A 15,540-nucleotide genomic window follows, 5' to 3' on the forward strand; every position below is an offset into this window, starting at 1 on the left:
TTAAAATATTTTCCAAAGCAACAGCAGTAAAATAATTGATTTCTCTGTAAATTCATTATATTGCAGAAACTTACAATATAGAACATTTTGCTGGCAGATAAAGGGCCTGATTCACAGAGTGTTTTCCTATGGGATTGTGCCATTATAAAACGCTTCTGTGAATCAGGCCCAGAATGTCTACATTTCTCTAATTACAGCATGGAAAATGTAAAAGGTTGATTGGTAGTGTTGTTCTGTTGTTTCATGTACTTCTCTATTGTAATGAAGTATAAACATCTATTACTAACTTCTTACCCTGTCCACTCTCAAGAACATTCAATGTATTTTCCCGGACCATTGACAAAAATATTCCTACGAAAAGCAAGAACAAATGGTATGACACTGAACTTGCCCCCTTGAAACACAGAAGAAAGAAGCTGCTGCACCAGGACACACTGCAGGAACACCAGGAGCCAGCAAGGAGTTTGGTGAGGAAGAAAGAAGCATGTCACTTACCGGAGCCCAGAAGAAAGCTTTGGTAGCAACTGAAAGCCGAAGAAGACGGAAAATGAAGTCACAGTGGTCGCGAGAAGGAAGCAGACAGGAACCCTTCACCAATGTACCGCAACAGAATCCAGGCATGCCAACACGAGCTGGTGAGTTCACCCAGAAGCAGCAAGGACACTTGGGCATATTCGCGAACACGCCGAGGACAAATAAATGTGAATAACGTAACTGAGAGAGAGGAAAATAATGGACATATTGTAAAATGGGAAATTAAATCACAAACAGGCCCTCTTCAAATGTGTGAATATATATAGTGCAAATACGCGGGGAACACAGAGAGGAAAGTATGTCAGGCCAAAAAAAAATATAAACAACTTTGGGAGTGGGCAAAGGCCACACTTAAATAGAAGTCTTGGAAGGAGAGTATACCTGGCAATTTCAAATGTGTGAACAAGACACCCTGGCAGGAAAGTATACCAGGCAATTTCAAGTGTGTGAGTAAGAAGCCCAGGAAGGAAAATATACCAGGCAATTTCAAGTATATGAACAGGAATCCCTGGCAGGAAAATAAAACAGGCAATTTCAAGTGTATGAACTAGAAGCCCTGGCAGGAAAGTATACCAGGCAATTTCAAGTGTTTGAACCAGAAATCCTGGCAGGAGAGTGAACCAGGCATTACAAGGATTTTGTTGATTAGATACAAAGAAATCCTGAGAAGGAACATCAGGATTAGGAAAAGGATTGTATTGGTTACACCTAGAGTAGTCCTGAGAAGATGTATCAGGACTGGGAAAAGGAATTGTTTTAATCAAAAGAGAAGAAACATAATCTGGCAGAAAGATACTCGATGTTCTGAAAGAAACGAAAACTACAAAGGCAGACAGTTTTGTGTGCAAATGTTGTTGTTGGCCAAGAGAGGTCCAAAGAACTGTTGTGCATAAAACCTCAAGGAGTAATGAAGAATCCACGCAAAGGGAACCACCCCTGTGGAGCAAGGACCTTTATCCTTGAAGAACATTTTGTTGCAACCATTTTCTTTATGAAAACTTTTCTAAACCACCCAAGGCTAAATACATTTCCCTCTTCACCTTAGAGTTAAGTTTATATTGTGGGGGTCAGAAAATAACTTTGGTAACAGGACAGTTTTCTTGTTTGGACATTCTGATGCAGACAGATACTTAGTTTTTGTTTAGGTAGGGAAATTGCTCTCAGGGCAGGGCCAGAGTGGCATTTTCCCAACCCCTTTTATTTTCAATAAGTCTTTAACCAAAATCATGACTAACTTGTGTCTGAGTTTCATTCCTGACTCCTTACAGGATGTGCTTTCAAGATAAAATGAAGACCAATAAAATGAGTATCAAGAACCAGATTACATCTTCCAACATGCTCCCTCTGGTCACAAAGCATATAGCCTCCTTTTCCACCTTCATAGAGATCACACAGATCAACATCTAATAAATAGTTGCAAAATAACAGCCTCTTCAGAAAAGTACTTCCATTTACACCAACCAACAATAAAGATAACCTCTCCTCACTCTCTGCTTGTTTGGCCTCTGAGATTGACAGCCCCTTTGAGCACACCTCTTTCCATGACCATTTGAAAAAAACTCATAAATATCTGTGTTTTAACAAACCCACAGCAGACCCTAACAACCCCCGGACCAGAGGAAAATGGCTGTGCAACAACTGATTGGATATAGTGAGTCTATGGACCTCCTTGGTGATCACATGTCAAGGTTCAAACAAAGTGGAGGCAAGGAATCCACACTTTCAATCATGAGTAATGAACATCGAAATCCCTTGACAACAACGCAACAGATTTCCTGGCCCCCTTGGACTTGCCAGCCGCATTGGACACTGTTAATCACAATGCTCTGCTTAAAACTGTGAATTACAAGTAAGACCTGCACCATTCCCTCCAAGGTTTTTCGCCTCAACTGTGGAGTACCCAAGGTTCAGTTATATCACCATGGTTGTATAACACCTACATCAAGCCTTTAGCTGACCTGTTTATCCCTATCACCATCACACTTCAAATGTACACAGAAAATCCCAGATCACATTCAATAAAATAATGTTGATAATTTCACTTCAGGAAGCTAAAGAGACCCCTCTTTTAATAAGCTTTATGCCAAAAGCACAGCAACATGTGCCCTGCTACATCACTCTCCTGATCTGCAGTACCTGCTCTCCAGTGGCACAGAGCAGGGTCACAGGTGCCCTCTTCATAGCTGGCCTAACAGCAAAGTCACCTAAGCACAGAAACTGCATTTAAAATCTGAACTGCTGTCCTACAACCACACAATTATGATGAACTGCCATCTTGGTGGCAGTTTAATGTTTAAACATAAGCCATACTTGAGTTGGGGTATGGTGGGTGGTATTTCCACATCTGATTTGTATCTTACCTATGTCAACACTGTGAGCCCAGGCCTGCCAGAGGCAGACTCTGTGAATTCTCCCTAGGCTTGCTGTCTCTACTGCCTTAAACCTAGCACTTGCAAATTGTTGATTGCACTACCACTGTGTGTTGCCTCCTTTATTACTTATGTATTATTATTTATCTGTTTCTCCTGTGCTTCGCGCTTTCCACTTCTCCCCCTTCCATGCATTTTTCCCCTCCTCCTCTCCTATGCACTTGCGCGTTCTCAATGTCACTGGGCCTACTAAGATCGCTGTTTTGTTCTCCCCTGTTCCCCTCCCTTGCCTTGTCCCGCTCTGAAACACTTTTGTACGAGCGAGACAGAAATAAAATATCAATATCAATATTGCACCCAGCAGGACAATAGCCAGTGGGTGTTGCTTCTCTTTTTAACCTTTGTGAGGTTGGGTAACACCACTCTCCAGCAGGACAGACCATCAGCAGGAACTCTCTTAGGAAAAAGGAATCAAATGGCACACAATAAACAAAAGGACTAGCCTCACAGCAGGGTGTTGCATACCAAAGAGCCTTTGATGCTATGAGTCTGAGAAGGGGGCAGTTTTAGTGCTGTCAGATGGAGCTCAGCACCGTTTGGGAAGGATTCCATCATCTTGTTTCTCTCTGGACCCCTTTCCTAACTGTCTTCTCCACTTCCTTTAGCACAAAGTACTATGGGTATGATGCAATAAGGCAACGACCACTGGTCACTAGTGGACCTTTTTCTATAAAAGATCGGTTCTCCCATCCCTTCCTTCATTCAATCTTGGACTGCAAGAAGAATTCATTTGAACCTCTTACGGGAGAATTGATATTTCCAGAGCCCTTGACCTGTAAGGTGAAGATTGAGTGGCCCAGGCAGAGACAAGCTCTGCTCTCTAACCTCTCCCACAGCGCATTAGAGGTGCACTGCTGCTGGAACAAGACCTGTCTCTCTGCCTACTACACCGGTACCCAAGACTTCATTGGAGGTGAAGGACTCCTGCTGGTGTTTGCAAGCCTCCCCCAGGTTGGCGGAATGAGAACAGGGACACATCGTGTTCCTGAGCCCCTTGATTGTGACTCACAGAAACTGAAGAAGCCAAGCAGCTGGTAAAGGGGTTTACCATATCAAACCCCTTTAACCATCCTCGAACACTTTCAGACGCATTCAAACCAATTGAATATGTGGTGCACCTGCTGCTGCAACTTGAGCCAGTTCTCCACCACATCACGCCAGCTCAGCATGTCACTGCTTAGTCTGAAACCAGAAGCATGTCACTGTGAAAGAACTTCAAATTAGCAAGTCTCGACCAAGCACTTCAAGCCACTGGCCTCTTCGTATTCGACCCATTCTTCAACATCAAACTGACTCTGGAAAACAAATCGACCTGCTTCATTAAACGTTGCATCAAACTACATCAGGTGACACTGTGAACCCAATTCGACACCTCCTTCCTGTCGGATCACTGTGACTGCATCCATACCTGAGATGAATCACTCGCACAACGTCTCAAAGCCTGTCCCGACACCTTTGGGAAGCCCCGGCCCCCTGGTCCATATTTTGGGACTCTAGATTCTGGTTAAGTCCCTCTAGGCTCCTTCTTCATCAAGAAACATATCCTTTTGAACATTGTGGTGATGTATGGCCTTTTCCTCCCGGCTAAGGGTGCTTGTATCATTAAATTCTGCATTTCCATGTCTTCCAGTGCAGGTGTGAGTTTTGTTAGTATTTGCTTGTACAATTTTATAGCACCTCGACTGAACATTCCTTTATTTTTGTCTGTTGGAATATTTCTGTTTGGATTGCTACTATTTTACATTCACACCCCCTAGAGAGTATAGACTGCCCTCCTCCCATGTTACCATACACATGAAGGAAGTATATTGCTTAACTGAGCCTTTCCCACCTTTATGATCCACGATCACTCTTCTTTTGTAGAAGTGTAAGGGATGAGTGGGTGGTTTATCCACTACTCATCCTTGTACTCCAGCGGCAGAAGTCATTTCATCACAATTCAGATTAGAAGGCCGTGTTGGGTTGCTGACACATCTCGTTTGGCATCCTGCACATCCAAGCATGGATGAAAGACAACAGGCCAGGCCTCAATATGTCAAAAACGAATAATTTCTTCATGGACATTTGCTTTCATTCACCACTCCCATTTGCTTGTGTTCTGATTGTGGTGTCAACAAATTAATTGGGATTTATTTTTGATGGATATCTCTTCTTCACTCAACAGGTTCAGGTTCTCGAAAAAATAGAATCTATTTGAACAAGTTTAACTGCATCTTCCCCTTTTATAACATGTTCCCAAACTCCCCTTTGCCAAAATATACCACAAAACAGAAGTTACTGGGCCCATGCTGCTTTGCCATATAGATTACTACCACAGTCTTTACCGGGGGCTCCCAAAAGGCCTCATCCACCAACTACATCTACTATAGGGCCAAGCTGCTAGACGTATCCATGAGCTGGAACTGTGCGATCAAATCACGCCTGCATTGAAATCGCTTTACTGGCTCACAGTATATGTAAGAACTGATTTCAAAAACTGCCGATACAACGTGCCTACTTGAGATTAGGCTTACCTCAAATCAGCAGAACCTTTGAATCTGCTGTTGATACTCTCTGGAACAACTTGACCACCCACGCCGCTCCCTCCCCCCAGCCCCCCAGGCTGGGGAGGATGGTATCAGGTAATATCCCCATATATATGGTCGCCGTACATAATATTGCCGGGAAAAGGTTGTGGCGATATTATATGGGTGACCATATATATGGGGATAGGGGCAGCAAAAAAAAAAAAGACAAAAAAAGGGTTTGGGGGCTGTGGGGGTGTCCCCCGCATGTTCCATGCAATAATGTCCCCACAAAAACCGTCCATTTTTCGGCGACATTTTTGCATGGCGATATTTTTGAGGGGACATTATTACATGGAACCAGGAGGACCTTCTGTGATTCTGGAAGCACTTACACACCTGCCTTTAAATCAAAACCTTTGGTGAGCTCTAGATGAACATTTAGACTTGATCATCAATATTGCTGGCTAATGCTCTTTCTGGTGTCCTCATGTGGCTGAATTGCACTAACCGCTGGATTTACCTACAATTCTCTGTTTAGTTGCACGCGTCTCTTGTCCCTTCTTCCTCTCTTGGCACTAGCCTGTCCCGGGCTGCATCAAGGAATGTAAATGGTTAAACCCCTCCTGTAACACTCTGTGCTCCATCCCCACACTCACCTTCCTTAGGGAACCACAAAACAAATGCCTTACAAATTACCAATAGATGCATATTTTTTGACAAGGTTTTTCATTAATCTAACATTTTATATATATGATCTTACCATCAAGAATGCTCTATTTTGACCCAAACTCTTTTTCTTTAGGGTCCACCAGGGCCTCAAGGTCCCATTGGTCTGCGTGGCCTCCCAGGTGACACGGTAAGAAGTGGATTATGAACTGTTTTAATGTCATTTTTATTTTGTTTTAACTAAAAGCTTAATAAGAGAATCAAGAAGTTTCTTAATTTGATTCAAGTACTTATAGTTCCGAACTTGTGAACCTTGCGCTGCATTTCATGTGCTTCTTTTTGAGTGGTGTTACTGTAAAAGTCAATTGAGGCTAACTTTCAATAGCTTTGTGCAGTAACATTTATGGTTAGTAATCCATTTTAGTTTTTAGAAGGCTCTCCTTCTACTGAGTTCAAACGTTCTTCTCATTACCAGATGTTGGTGGTTTTCCATAAGTGGTTACTATTAAAGCAAAAGAACAATCGATAATAGTACTTGTCAATATTATACCAAAAACGGAAGACAAACACTTGCTTCTTGTTGCCGAATATAATGCCAAGAATGTTCAGAATACCATCCCATATGTTATGATTGGTTATTTATAACGCGCTTAATACCCAGAGGTTTCTAAGCGCGGACCTGGGGATCGAACCTGTATTGCTCTGTGTGGTCTTGCTTCCAAGGCGAGCACGTTTCCCCTAAGCTATCCTCCAGAGCCAATTCTAACAATAATGTGATAGCCACCAATGAATTGCCTACCTAAGAAACCAACAATCTGAGATTAAAGCAAGGGCTGAGACTACGAAGACTGCACCTGCACGAAACGTATTCCATAGATGAATGTTTAATGCGGGTAATATCAGTAACCATGTGAGTGACCAAACCACTCCACTTTGAGACTTTGCGGTTGTCCTTGTGTTCTCGGAATTGTTTTTGGATGTAACGGCTGCCCTGATCCTTCCTAATATAACGTGAAACAGGATAATGGGCCTCATTACGACCCAGGCGGAATGGGTTTAACAGCGCCGGTAATGGTGCGGGTGCCGTTAAACCCATTCCGCCCTATTACGATCCGCTCTGGACATCTGGTCAGACCAGACATCCTTTGTGGGTCCCTCCCCATTCCCATTGAGGCCTACGGGGGCTCAAATGGGAATGGGGACGGCTAAATTGAATGAGGAATTACCGGGTCCTCCAAGGTTGGAATGGCCCAGTAATTCCTCATTCAAGGAACCCGGACCCGACTTTGGAGGCAGCCATGCTGCATATAGCAGCATGGCTACCTCCAAACTCGTAATGAGGCCCAATATCCTTATAAGGTATAAACACTTCTTCCCCCGTCCTTTGCTCAGTGCAAAGTAATAACCACTCCTGGTGCAGCATCTCAGTGTAGGCCTTCTATCACTTTCACTTGGTTGACTGTCTTTCAAATTTTTAGGATGCATTACTTCCAAATCTATTGCATTAACTGAACTGCACCCAATATAGTGAAGTTACCTTCACCACCCCATTCGAAAGGTGAAATAATGCAATTAGCACCCTTTTCAGCCCCCATTTCATTGCATTGTTTTGACAGCCGCATCATGAGACTTTGAAGTCGTGTTGAGCTTGGTGGCCATGACCATGTCCCAGAAATCACCACTTTAAATCACCTGTAGGATTCTTCTGACCAAGGAACAAAACGTGGTCTGATGAGATCTCTTTCTGCCATGCAAGGCACTGGGCATGCACTGTTTATCATTCAAATCGGTGGTAAAATTTCAGCCTGTAAGATACACTTTTGCATGTTTTTGCTCTCACAAATGCATAGATACCCTTTCTGGGTGCAGGAGGAGCGGGGGTGGAGAGAGGAGTGTTTTTACTGGGTGTGTATTTGTTTACTGTGGGGTTTGTAAGGAGCAACATGCTGTTTTCAGCACCTTGTCAGCTTTAAGAAAGAAAGAGCCCCTGGTGGGCGACAACTGGGAGACAGTGGGGGTCATTACGACCTTGGTGATAAAGGATCGCAGTAATGGTGCTGGTGCCGTTAACCCCTTACCGCCGCATTACGAGGTCCTTTAGCGGGTCCCACTAAGGGCGGCTGGTTTTACCAGGCGCCCTTAGTGGGAGCCGCTAAAGGACCAGCATGCTAATAACGGGCCTGTTATTAACTGGCCCGTTATTAGCATGCTCCCCATTCCCATTGAGCCCTATGGGGGCTCGAATGGGAATGGGGAGGTACCGGATCCGGGTTCCTTGAATGAGGAATTACCGGGTCCTCCAAGGTTGGAATGGCCCGGTAATTTCTCATTTGAGGAACCCGGACCCGATATGCGGTAAGGGGGTAGCCATGGTGCTATTAGCACCATGGCTACCTCCAACCTTGTAATGACCCCCCATGACAGTGGGGGTCATTACGTGGTAAGGCGTAACCATGCCGCTATTAGCGGCATGGCTACTCCCTTACCGGGTACCGGGTACCGGGTCCGGGCTCCTTGAATGAGGAATTACCGGGCCATTCCGACCTTGGAGGGCCCGGTAATTCCTCATTCAAGGAACCCTTACCCATTCTCATTCAAGCCCTCATAGGGCTCAATGGGAATGGGGAGGGTGCTAACAACGGGCCCGTTAAAAACGGGCCCGTTGTTAGTACCCTGGTCTGCTCGCGGGACCCGCTTAGGGTGCCTGGTAAAACCAGGCGTCCTTAGCGGGTTCCCGCGAGCAGTCTCGTAATGGGGCGGTAAGGGGTTGACGGCTCTGGCCCCTTTGCTGGCACCGTTAACCCCTTACCGCCAAACTCATAATGACCCCCAGCGACTTGTTATCCCCTCCATAGATTTCCAGTGCACCAACACTTAACATATTTGTAGGAGAAGCAGGGCCTCTGGTATGGTTTCATGGATAAGCACTGTGGACAGCCATGGTGTCCTTGAATCCACTGCACTTCAGAGAGGTGTGAGGCTGCTTGTCGGCACCTTAACAAAGATATGGCCTCATTATGAGTTGGCCTGTCTGGAAATAAAGTGCCGGTAACAATGTATACCGGCACCATTCCGGACCAGCCAACACCAAGTCTGCCAGTAGGGGCTCTGATCAGGCCCCTACCAGCAGATAAATGCCTGAATCACTGGCACTGTTACTAACGGTGCTGGTGATTCGGGCAACCCCATCCCATGGAGTCCTATGGCACTCCATGGAATGGGAAGTTACCAGCGTCTCCACTGCCCGTAATATCATGGTAATACCGGGATATCAGGCAGTAGAGATGGTGAATTAGGGCACAGACACGTAGGAAGAAGGGTAAGGAGCCTTTATTCTATGAACCCTGTGGCACAGCCACTTGCAACAGCCATCCACAAGCTCTTCTACCAAATGATGATCCCCAAAGATCCATGTTCTAAAAAATGACCTCACAACATTCTAAATGTTATAGCTACCACACATCTCACCCCCTAAAATCCTTAAAGAGAAAGAACATAATAAACTGTTGATAATTAACAACCAAGAAACATAGCCACGAACAGAAGAACCAACAAACAAAACAAAACAATACTAAATATATAGATACACTAGATATACAAAAAACATAACAGTAATGATGAGAACAAATAAGGAAAATCACTTAAAGGTAATATATTTTTTTTACTAATGCAGAGCACAGAACCAAGTTATGCATAAAACCAATTTATAAGTGCAGGAAGATGAAATATAAACATTTAAAAACATAATTTAACATAATCCTTCATCCATACCAGCTCTCTCCTTCTCCTCACATAGCCCTCACCACAAAGGTCTCTACTAATGCTGACAGCAGCAGAGCTCACCCCAAATGCCTCTCCAGAAAGGCAGTTATTCTCTGCTCCCGCTCCACCAGCATTTCCAAATGCGTCCACCAACACAGGAAACTCTTCCTCAATCAACCCGACAGGTGCGTCAGCGCGTCGAGGACTGTCAGTAACGGTCCGTATAAGGTACGGATAAGTATGGGCCAGATTTTTTGCTTTAATTCTCAAATCATGGGATTGCAAGAGGTCCTAGATGCAATAAAATATGCTCGAGAAGCATCCGAGGTAAAAAGTTCAAGGTTCCATGATAATGCATTAAATGTCACCTCATTATTAAAGCAAAATCTGTAAAACAGTCATGTAGACGCTCGCTGCACATCTCTCTCCATCCCCGGCCTCTTTTTCTGATGTTGTTGGAGAACCTCATCATACAACTCAGGCAACAAGTAATCCAGCAAAAACCTGTACTTATGGCTCGGGAACGGACGCTAAGATTAGACTGCCTCACATGCCCTTACTTGTTTCTCCTCCCCCTAATCACTTAACCCCCATTATGTTTTCTTACACTGGTGGCCTCTTGTCCCGTCGTGAGGTAGCTTTTAAGGCCCTCGGGACGGCAAAGCCACTACACCCGTTCCCTCATTAAGCATGCAGTTGAAATTGCAGTTATAATACCGGAGCAAAGCTTAGATATCTTATTCTTAACAGAAACCTGGATGACTGAAACCTCCTATCATGCCATGTTGTTGGCTACCCTGGACTGATACTCACCTCTCCATGTCAATAGGGAAGAAAGCAGAGGGGGGTGGGGGGTGGCTATTATTTTCAAGCATAACTTGAAGATCCGTACAATTAACTGTCCTGATCTAGAAAACTGTGAGGCCTTAATGGTGAAACTTAATATAAATCCTGTGTCCTCTATCAGCCTGCTGCTAATATATCGTCCCCCTAGAACCACCCTCCTGTTCAAAGAACAGTTACTGGCTGCCATAGGTAACTTTTCAAAGGACTCCTGTGCTTGTATTGTCCTTGGCGACTTCGATCTCTGGTACAACAAACAGACAGATGAAGAAGCCAAAGATCTGAGAATGTCTCTGGAGTCCATTGGATTCCAGCAACAGGTCCAAACTGCAACCCATGATGGCGGCAACTTATTGGATTGGATTGCGACAGAAAACCAAGAAATAAAAATATCTTCAATCTTAGAATGCCTCTTGTCAGATCATTCTCTTGTGCTTGGCACAACTGCCACAGATATCTCTGTCAAATAAGAACAAGCCCTTTAAAACATGGTGTAATCATAAAGACTTGACCCATGTTTAAGAGCCTTGGTGAAAACCAAGATGATGAAAGCTACTCTAAATCTACTCTTTCCTCTGTCTGCCTACTTCAAATGGACTCCAGCACTCACTGTCAAACTAGAAATTATATCGTGCCTCCTATTGCTATGAATATATGTATATTGGCCTACGCCAAGCTGCTAACAAGCTGCTTATAAACTACATGCGAATAAACTCGCATTGCAAGGTCCTGACCTTAGAAACCATGTAAACTGTCATTTTGGGTCAAGCCGCCATTTTAGGTTTTCTTGCTCTATAAAGTCACCATGTGAGCTAAAATGGTAGCCTATGTTATTCAGAACAGAACTCGATTGTCATGACTTCTGTACAGCTAATGTATAACTTGCCTGCAGGCCACTTGTTAGGGTCATGAGCTGAGACCTTTTCCTTCTGCTGACCTGTGTGCAATGGATTACCTGTATCACCGAAACTGATCTATAATTGAATGAGAACACCTGCTTAACTATATTTTATAAATTAAGTCCTGCATTGTAATGTTAGGCCTAGAGCACACATTATTACCATTTCTTCTTGTTAATGTATAAACCTAAGATGAACTAGATTTGACCTGGCAAGGGACCCTACAGCAGTAACTTATTTATGGAATGGTTAACCTGAAGAAAGGCTGGACAACAGGCTGGAGAAATGTATAAAAGCCTGACTGTTTCAATGAATATTTGCACTCACTGAGCACACCGAACCACGCCGGAGTTCGCTGTGTTGTACTGAGGGTCGATAGCTATCTGAATTTTGTTCTGTTCTTTTGTAACTGGATTCAGTATAAAATAAAGTACTTTGTAACCTGTGTTTGGTGTGTTTGCTTTTTGGTTACCCTGCCTCATATTATTTCCTTGTTTTCACAGTTGGCGCCCGGAATAGGGACCCTCAAGATTGATGCCGGATTATTGAAGGTTGACGCACGCTATCGGACTGGGATCGGACGGTGTGACATAACGGGCCCGACTGAACGAGACGCGACACCTCAACAGCGCTGCACGATCCGTTCCCTGGACGATAGCCGTGTGGTCTGAGACGGCATCTTGACGAGGGTCAATTTTTTGAGGCGGGCAGATTTGCCGAAATCACCATACACAAGGTAAAATTCGTTAGCTAAGTCCTTTGTAAACCGATCGGCCCTCCTTAGGTTTGGTAAGGTGAGTCGTTACCCGACTCTTAATTCAACCCTGACAATTTGAATTTGGCGCATTGTATCTGCAGACACAATTATTGACCAGGTAACACCGAGTATTTGAGAAATGCCTGGGAAATTGTCTAGCTGCTTTAGGGCATTATTCCGCAGCAATAGACAATCTTTGGAATTTAGCCATCCGGCACCACAGGAGGGGTCACCGGCATGTACTATGTACTGTAAGCATGGCATTGGAAGTGTAGTATTTAATAAAATTTGGCACAGACAAACCAGACATGCCTCCGAACTTCAGTGGCCAGTCAATGGTAGTTTTGAGATCCCTCGTATTGAATATTTAGAGTCAGTCTTGTTAAAAAAGAAGGCCAGACCTGCAGCATTTGATGTTTTGCAAAATTGGAAAAGAGAAGCTTTGCAGCAGCTTAAAAGTAGGGAACAACATGTGCGCCGTCATAAAACAAATGCTGAAAAGGCGTTGTTATATGATCAGGACAAACAGTCTGAGTCGGTTAGGAATATGGACAGGGCTTTCTCACTCGGTATTCAGAAAATCTATCCTTCTAAAGATCTTCATGTTTCTGATGAGTTTATCGACAAATTGTTAAATGAACGAAGGCCTGGTGCCTCTGCACCACCTCCGTATGTTCCTCTTCCTCCTGCTGTACCTCTTCCTGTTGTTATTCCTGCTCTTCCTCCTCAACCTGTTGTTCCTATTCCTCCGGTTGTTGTTCCTCCATCTGCTCCTCTGCCTCTTCCCATTGCACCAGTAATAGTACCTCCATTGAATTTGCCAGCACCCTCACTCCCAAGTAGTTCTGTACCACTTGTAGTTGATCAGGGTACGGGGTCGAGGATTGTTACTCGTAATACTGTTCCTACAGAAAAGAAACAGGATTTGTTTGCATGGGCTAAGCATTGTATGGAGAGAGATGATCGAGCTAATGTTCTTGCCACACTTTCTAATATGGATAATTTTCCTGAGAAAAATGTTTTCATTTAAGGTTTAGGGATTCATTTATGTGTAATGTGGGGTAAATTAAATAATGCAGACCTCCCACAAGGGTTGAGGGACCTGAATACTTTAGCGTTTTCAAGAGACACTGTGGAGAAGGTACATGAGCATGTTGAGAGGATATTTGAGTATAGAAAGGAGTTGGAAAGGTTACGGAATGAGGATGACGAAGAAGAAAGTATGTATGTACAGAAACGATTTCTTCAGTGTCGTAAATCGACATCTGAGGAGGCGCGAATTTGTACAAAAGATGCGGTTAGATGGATTTCAGACATATTGATAACTCCAGTTGAGGTATATGACACATACAGTCAATATACGCTAGAAATGCAGAGGAAAGTGATACAGGTAATGGTAGAGTACCTGCAGGAAGAATGTTTAAAGAGAAAGGTTAGTTGTCCCACAGAGTTATTGAGCATTTATAAGAGAGCTTTTTCACTTGACACTTCTTCAACTGCTTTAGCGCTCGATTTAGCTCTGTTGCTTAGTAAGCGTTCAGAGTTGCCTACATCTCAGTTGCCTATGAGAGAGGTTCCTCTGACATTTGTCCCAAAGGTTGAGATTCCTGCTAATGCTGCAGCAGGTACACCTGCTGTGGACATTCCTGCACATTATGTATCGCAGTTTGTTCACGTCCCGTTTTCACGACAGGAAGTGAATACTATTAGACAAACTATTCCTGACATTAGGAAAAATCCGACAGGGTTCTATAAAGAGATGGAGTCCGTTTTGCAGTGTTTACCCTAGGCGACATTGATTTGCTATTCCCTGTACTCCTGCCTGTAGATTTGTGGAAACAAGTTAGAACTATAGACGATGTACCAGGGTTGGGAGATACATGGGCTAACATAGTTAGGCTTGATGGGGAAAGGCCAGCTGGTGAGAGACCACCTCAGGGGATACTAACTTTGCCTGACAGAATCATTGCAAAACTGAAAACTATAATCCCCGAAAAGAGAATTATTTGGGACAAGCTTACGGCCTGTGTCCAAGGAAAATCTGAGGGTGCTGCCAAGTTCTTTAATCGGTTCGAACAGGTATTCTCGGATTTCAGTGGACAAGACTTAGGCACAGAGTCTGGGAAAAGATTATTTGTGGACAAATTTGTACGTGGATTGCTGCCTGACATCCAGTCACAAATTATGTCTTCTGAGAGCGCTTGGCAGGCGAATTCCCAATCAGAAGTACTGCACATGGCTCAGTACTACGAGAACCGTGTCAATAATGAAAAAGATAGAGTTGAGAAGAGAAAAGGTGATTTGAAGACTAAAGTATTGTTACAGCAAATTGTTAGAGGCCCCAGAGGGGGTAGTTTGCAGATTAGAGGTCAGTATGTTCCACAAGGGAATGTGCCCTTGGGTCCTGTGAATATTAACCAGTGTGCCTATTGTCGCCAGGAGGGTCATTTGCATGCACAATGCCCCGTCCTTCGACAGAGGTCGAATAACACATTTGGAAATATGGGTAGACGATCCAGAGGTCGCCCGGGTGTAGGGTGTAGGGGGCCCTGGTAGAGCCCAGTTTTCTCAGGATCCCCAACAACCTTTTTCACAGGATAATCAGACTTCGAGTGTGGACACTAGAAACATATTTGATCATCCTTCTGCTGCATATCTATCTGAAGAGCTTCCTTTTGATGATATTTTGTTTCGTTAGGATTGCCCGAAGCAGGGTTTGGAACCTACACCTATTCCCGTTAATCAGAAAGGTCCCTACATTGAAATGGTAGTGGGAAATAGGAAACATCAATTTTTGATAGACACTGGAGCACAGAAGTGTTCCATTGATCATTCGCGGGTTCCAAACATTCCACTGTCAGGGCAAACCAATGTTTCTGTAGGGTTTTCTGGCACACCAGTTGTTTGTCCGGTTTCTTCACCGGTACCTATTTCTTTGGGTCCCTTTACGGACCACTGTCCATTTCTCTTGACTTCGAATTGTGGAGAGAATTTGCTGGGGTTGAATCTGTTGAAGGAATTAAATGCGGTAATTCATTGTTCTTCTGATGGAGTGCGTTTGACGATTTCACCACAGCAATGTTCTGTTTCGCAATTCTTGACTAGACCTTTGCCGCCAGAATTCAGTAATGTACCAGAGTGTT

At 44.0% G+C, this 15,540-nt stretch overlaps 1 protein-coding gene across 3 annotated transcripts in view; it reads left to right on the forward strand.

Moving 5' to 3' along the window:
- COL19A1 (collagen type XIX alpha 1 chain) overlaps window positions 1-15,540 on the forward strand; it is a 2,241,461-nt gene that overhangs the window by 1,874,857 nt on the left and 351,064 nt on the right. For all 3 annotated transcript variants that reach the window (XM_069606203.1, XM_069606204.1, XM_069606205.1), the window contains exon 26: window positions 6,273-6,326. In XM_069606203.1, coding sequence (XP_069462304.1) covers window positions 6,273-6,326 — 54 coding nt within the window. The remainder of the gene's footprint in view (window positions 1-6,272; window positions 6,327-15,540) is intronic.

The sequence above is a fragment of the Ambystoma mexicanum genome, chromosome 4p (assembly GCF_040938575.1).
Source record: "Ambystoma mexicanum isolate Mex_15411 chromosome 4p, UKY_AmexF1_1, whole genome shotgun sequence".
Lineage (NCBI taxonomy): Eukaryota > Metazoa > Chordata > Amphibia > Caudata > Ambystomatidae > Ambystoma > Ambystoma mexicanum.